The 6,518-nt window shown below is 37.3% G+C and overlaps 1 protein-coding gene across 5 annotated transcripts in view; it reads right to left on the bottom strand.

Annotated features, from left to right (window-relative positions):
• Nucleotides 1-498: 498 nt before the first annotated feature.
• Nucleotides 499-6,518, bottom strand: part of UMPS (uridine monophosphate synthetase) — a 30,503-nt gene continuing 24,483 nt past the window's right edge. For 3 of the 5 annotated variants that reach the window (XM_024578010.4, XM_024578011.3, XM_053918468.2), the window contains one exon: nucleotides 499-1,014. In XM_024578010.4, coding sequence (XP_024433778.2) covers nucleotides 845-1,014 — 170 coding nt within the window. In that variant the 3' untranslated portion in view covers nucleotides 499-844. The remainder of the gene's footprint in view (nucleotides 1,015-6,518) is intronic. The other 2 variants (XM_024578012.4, XM_045185910.3) reach the window with 1 other exon arrangement.

The raw sequence follows: 6,518 nt of genomic DNA, 5'->3' as shown, positions 1-6,518 counted from the left end.
GATGTGGTGGGAATCCCAAGTCGCGGATGACAGCAGCCGCTCTGCTGCCGAGGTCCTTTCTCCTTAGGGCTAGTGAAGGCTGACTTCCCTCTCTGTCAGTGACAGTTGGGACAATTATGATCCTCAAGCAAACCTCCAAATGAACCTTAGACCTTGATGTTGCTGTCTCTTTAAATACATGAAGCAGCAGCTCGTCCATTTGTAATCCAAGTAAGGCAAAAAGCAGCTGTGACTGGATTTCAGCACAGGCCTGCTGCTGCTGCTCAGGGGAAGAATCGAGGCAGTAACCCTCTGCTGGAAGGAAAGCCAGATACGGGCTCAGAGGCTCAGCTGTAGTCACCTTCTCAGCTCCCCACCTTGCTCCCTTTGGTGAGGGAGCAATGGCAGTTTGGCGAACCTGCACCATTTGGATACCTGGATTAGCACTTTTAAGAGGAAGAGAACAGCTAATATTTTAATATTTAGGTATCACATTAAACACAGAATAAAGGACACAAGAAATGTTGTACTCTGTATTTCCTAAAATTTTTGTGTCATGGCAATTAAAAGAATCAAGAAATCTGATCTACAGAGAGGGGGGGATCCTACTATGTGGAAGATTTGAACACAGGACTGTGATTGCTTAGGCAACATCAGTCTCACTAAAAGAATGCTTAAAAATGAACTTATTACAGCAATAATGCAGTGATTACAACCATTCAATATTTCCTAAACACTGTGGTAACTTCAGAAGTCATTCTGATGGAAAGAACCCAAGCAGTATCGAAGGCTGCTTGTTATTTCCAGCCAATACCTCTCAGGAGACAATGGGTCTTCAAACCTTCACAAAATGTATCTGAGACACTTAATTGCCAAGTCTACTCAAGTAAGCTTCCCAGGCAGCTTTTCTGTACATCTCAGCTGCTTCCAGACGATTAGCTGATGCTAGTATGCCCCGGCCTACAATGATGATATCACAACCCTGTTTGCCAATAACTTCTTCTGGGCTACTGTACTGTTGGCCAAGATTATCACCTGCAAAAACACAAAAGTTACCATTTAACACAACATGAAACATGAGAAAACCTGCCACATGCCTTTCCTGAAAAGTATCTAACAAGCTTTACACAAAACCATGCTCTCGCTTTCCATGCTCCTCTGTACAGTGAGTAAATGCAGGTGAAGAGACAGACGCTGGATGGCCAGAGACCTCCACAGGGCAGAAGGAAGCTAGCCACCTCCTGTTCAATGTCCAACTATAAAGCATTTACAGTTTAACAGTATTTTTAAAAAAAGAAAAATAGGCCTTACAATCGAAGACCATTTTAGTACACATGTCAGAATCAGTGACACTATTGGGAAAGTCCTCACAAGGCATTTAATTGGACTGTGATCACACACATGAACCTCTCTGCCACAGCCCGTCAAGTGCTCAGACTAAACACAGTGGGCCAAAAGCAGGTTTACAGTTCATATGGGAAATAATAATACATGAATAAGTGTTTCATGTACTCAACAACTATAAACCTATTTTGCCCCACCCTGTATACAAAGCCTAAGCCTTAATTTTGGCTCTTTCATTCTTTTTATGTATTTTTTATTGGGGTATAAACTGAAATAGAACATTAGCTTCAGGTATACAACAAAATGATTCAATGTTTGCATACATTGCAAACTGATCACAGTAAGTCTACTTAACATCCACCACCTTGCATGATTACAAATGGCTAGCTTTTGTGATGAGAACTTTTTAAGATTTACTCATAGCAACTTTCAAATATGCAATACAGTATTATCGACTACAGCTGCCTTGCTGTACATTGCATCCTCATGAATTACTTTATTACCGGAAGTTTGTACCTTCTGAGTGCCTTCACCCATTTGTCCCCCTCCTCAACCCCAGCTCTGGCAAACGTCAGTCTGTTCCCTGTATTAATGAGCTTATGAATTAGATTTCACATATAAGTGAGCATATATGGTATTTGTCATTCTCTGACTTATTTCATTTAGCATAATGCCCTTGAGGTCCATCCATGTTGTTGTTGCAAACAGCAAGATTTCATTCTTTTTTATGGTTGAATAATATACATTCCATAAAACAACTTCTTTATCCATTTATCCATCAACAGATACTTAAGTTGTTTCCATATCTTGGCTATCATAAATAATGCTGCAAGAAACATAGAGGCGCATGTATCTTTACGAGTTAGGTTTTTGTTTTCCTTGGATAAATACCCACAGCTGGAATTGCTGGATCATGTGTCAGTTCTTTTTTTAATTTCTTGAGAAACTTGTTCATACTGTCCCATACACCGTATGTAGCTACACAAATATATACTCCCACCAACAGTACCCAAGGGTTCCCTTTTCTCCACATCCTCAACACTTGTTATTTCTTGCCTTTTGATAACAGCCATTCCAGCAGGTAAGAGGGGACATCTCATTGTGGTTTTGATTTGTATTTCCCTAATGATTAGTGATTTTGAGCATCTTTTCATGTACTTGCTGGCCATCTGTATGTCTTCTTCTTGGAAAATGTCTTTTCAGATCTGCCCATTTTTAAATCCACCTGTTTGTTTGTCACTGAGTTTATATATTTTAGATATTAACCCTTTATCAGATATATAATTTGCAAATAGTTTCTCCCATTCAGTAGGTTGCCCTTTCATTTTGATGGTTACCTTTGCTGTGCAAAACTTTTTGTTTGATGTGGTCCCACTTTATTTTTGCCTTTGTTTCCTTTGCCTTTGATGTCAAATCCAAAAAAAAAAGAAAGAAATTATTGCCAAGCAATGTCAAGGAGCTTACCACCTATGTCTTCTTCTAGAAGTTTTATGGTTTCAGGTCTTACATTCAAGTCTTTTATTCATTTTGAGTTAATTTTTGTGTATGGTGTAAGGTAGTGATCCCATTTCATTCTTTTGCATGTGACTATCCAGTTTTCCCAACATGTTATTGAAGAAACTCTCTTTTCCCCACTGCATATTCTAGGTTCCTTTGTCATAAATTAATTGATCATATATGTGGGTTTACTTCTGGACACTATTCTATTCCATTCATCTATATGTCTGTTTTTATGCCAATACTATACCGTTTTGAATACTATAGCTTTGTAATGTAATATGAAATCAGGAAGTGTGATGCCTCCAGCTTTGTTGTTCTTTCTCAAGATTGCTTTGGATATTCAAAGCCTTTTGGGGTTCCATACAAACTTTAGGATGGTTTATTCTATTTCTATGAAAAATGCCACTGGAATTTTCATAGGGGTTGCACCGACTCTGTAGACTGCTTTCGGTAGTGTGAGAATTTTAGTAGTATTAGCTCTTCAAATCTATGAGCACAGAACATCTCATATATTTGTGTTTTCAATTTCTTTCACTACTATCTGATAGTTATCAGTGTACAAGTCTTTCACCTCCTTGGTTAAATTTACTGCTAGGTATTTTATTATTTTTGATGCAACTGCACATTAAATCATTTTTTAAATTTCTCTTTTGATAGTTTGTTATTAGTATAGAGAAATGCAGTAGATTTTTGCATATTGACTTTGTACCCAGCAGATTTACTGAATTAGTTTATTAATTACAACATTTTTTAGTGGAATCTTTAATATTTTCTATATATAATACATTTCCCCTGCCAACAGTGACAATATTACTTCTACCTTTACAATTTGGATATTTTTTGTTTCTTTTTCTTGACTAGTTTTTCCAGCTAAGACTTCAGTACTATGTTCAATACAAGCGGTGAGAGTGGGCATTATCTTGTTCTGATCTTAGAGAAAAAGCTTTCAGCTTTGCAGCACTGAGTAGAATGTTAGCTGTGGGCTTGTCATTAAATGGCCTTAATTATGTTGAGGCATTTCCTCTCTATTCACTTTGTTGAGTCTTTATCATGAATGGATGTTGAGTCTTACCAATTTTTTTCTGCATCTATTGAGATAACCATATGATTTTTATCCTTCACTTTGTTAATGTGATATATCACACTGATTTGTAGATTTAAAGAATCTTTGAGTCTCTATAATCTTGCTTAGTCATGGTATATGACTACTTTAATGTTTGTGTACTTTAATGTTTGTGAATTTCTTAAATTCAGTCTGGTAATACTTTGTTGAGGATTTTTCCATCTATGTTCATCAGGATATTGAACTATAATCTTTCTTCATGGTGTCCTTACCTGGTTGTTAGCAGGGTAATGCTGGTCTGGTAAAATGAGTTTGAAAGCACTCCATCTTCTATTTTTTGGAAGAGTTTGAGAAAGAAGGATCGGTATTATCCTTTGAATGTTAGAATTTACCAGTGAAGTTGTCTGGTCCTGGATTTTTGTTTGTTGGGAGTTTTGTTGATTAGTGACTCAATCTCCTTACAAGTAATCAGTGTATTCAGATTTTCTATTTCTTCATGAGTCAGTCTTGGCTGGTTTACATTTCTAGGAATTTATCCATTTCTTACAGGTTTTCAAATTTATTGGCATATAATTGTCCATAGCAGTCTCTTATGATCCTTTGTAGTTCTGTGCTATCAGTTGAAACATCTTTCATTTCTGATTTTGAGTCCTCTTTTTTTCTTGGTGAGTCTAGCTAAAGGTTTGTATCTCTTCAAAAGCCAGCTCTTAAGTTTCACTGATTTTTTTCTCTCTTGTCTTAGTCTCTATTCTATTTATTTCTGCTGTGATCTTTATTTCCTTCCATTAACTTTGGGTTTCATGTGTTCTTCTAGTTCCTTCAAGTGCAATGTTGAGATTTTTCTTGTTTCTTAAATAGACATTTATCACTCCCAATTTCCCTCTTAGAACTGTTTTTGCTGTATTTTATAAATTACATGTTGTATTTCCATTTTTTGTCTCAAGGTTTTTGTTTTAATTTCTTCGACTCACGGGCTGTTCACAGTAGCACTTTGTTTAATGACCACATTTTGGGAATTTTGCAGTTTTCTTCTTACAATTGATTTCTAATTTCATACCATTATGGTCAGAAAAGATGCTTGATATGCCTTCAGTCCTCTTGAATTTATTAAGTCTTCTTTTGTGGCTTAACATGATCTATCCTGCAGAGTGTTCCATGTGCACTTGAGAAGAATGTGTGTATTGTTGCTTTTGGATGGAATGTTTGGAATATACCTGTTCTAACATGTCATTTAGGTAAAGCCAATGTTTCCTTATTTATTTTCTGTCTAGGTGATCTATCCGTGATGTAAGTAGGGTATTAAAGGGCTAGTGTTAAAAAAATAGAGAGATGGTTCCCACTAGCTAGGGCAAAGCAGAGGGAGATCATGAAGATGGTGCCCACTAGTCTCCATCCCTGGAGAATATTCTGGCAAGCTCTTAAGTGTGTGTTAAATGTGTTAAATTAGATGCCTTCCCCTCAGGTCGACACTTTTTAAATTAGCAAATGAGCCTGTTTTACTTACTGTCTGGGTACCATCGGCTGCCTATGCAAGGCCCTGGGGCAGGTGAGTCTGAATGGGTAAGCTCTTGAAGAGCCATTTCTCAGATCACTAGTCGTGTGGGTCTCATGGACACAAGCCCTTTAGTGTTAAAGCTGGATGTTTAGGGGGTTCATCTCTCAGGTGTAGGTCTTAAAAGCTAGGGTGCCTGAATGCACAGTTCAAACCCTTCACTCCTCAGGGAAAAGCTCTGTGCTTTGAGTTCCCTCCCAATTGTGGATTGCCATGCCAGGGGTGAGGTTTATGGTAAGATAACTTAGATGGTAGTTTTCTTATTTGCCAGATGTGTAGTCCTTGCTTAGCTAGCCTTTAGTTGTTTTTTCCAGCAGACACTGTTCCATATGTAGCTATAAGACTTTGTCCGTGAGAGGAAGTAAGTTCAGGACTCAATGACATTGCCATCTTGAACCAGAAAATTACTTTTTTCCTTTTCAAATTCTGTTGTTCTAGAAGCCTTCTGTTAAATGGCTTATTTTCTCTCAAATCCAAAATGACTGAAATATCCTCAAAAGCCTGTTTATCTGAATTCTCACTGGTTTTCTTTCTGATTAACTTTATGTAATGTTTTTTGTTTAAAGTACTTAATTACAAATTCCCCAAGAGACAGCACTTTCCTTAAGTGTGGTTGTATTGTTTACATAAAATAATTAGCTCCTTCAAGGTTAATGGGTATCTACTAACTCTAGTATTTGAGTTTAAAATGAAAACCAAGGTTTACCGAACTCATACCCTCAATCATTTAATGTTCTGTGTTGTCATGCCAGTTACAGAAATACCAACTCTTTCACCTGTTCCTAAAAAACCCAGTGTCCATTCCGTCAACATTTGTGTTAAGTATTTACAGAATATTTATGTAGTAGGGGGTACTGTGCTGGAGGATAAATAATCTTCAGAAAGACCTCTCATCCTTGAGAAGTTTCCAGCCTAGAAGACTATTCTGCAAATACTCTACATGTACAAAAATATACACAAGGATGTTCACTGTTTGTTAACACTCCAAATGCATCAACACGGGAACAGTTAAACCTGTTATGGCCCAATCCTAACTAGGAAACACTGTGCAGTTGGTAAAAGGCCACACTAGATGTGGAA

Source organism: Desmodus rotundus, chromosome 2, assembly GCF_022682495.2.
Source record: "Desmodus rotundus isolate HL8 chromosome 2, HLdesRot8A.1, whole genome shotgun sequence".
In the NCBI taxonomy this organism is placed as follows: Eukaryota; Metazoa; Chordata; class Mammalia; order Chiroptera; family Phyllostomidae; genus Desmodus; species Desmodus rotundus.
The sequence above is the reverse complement of the archived record's forward strand: the minus strand, read 5'-3'. Positions and strand labels throughout refer to the sequence as shown.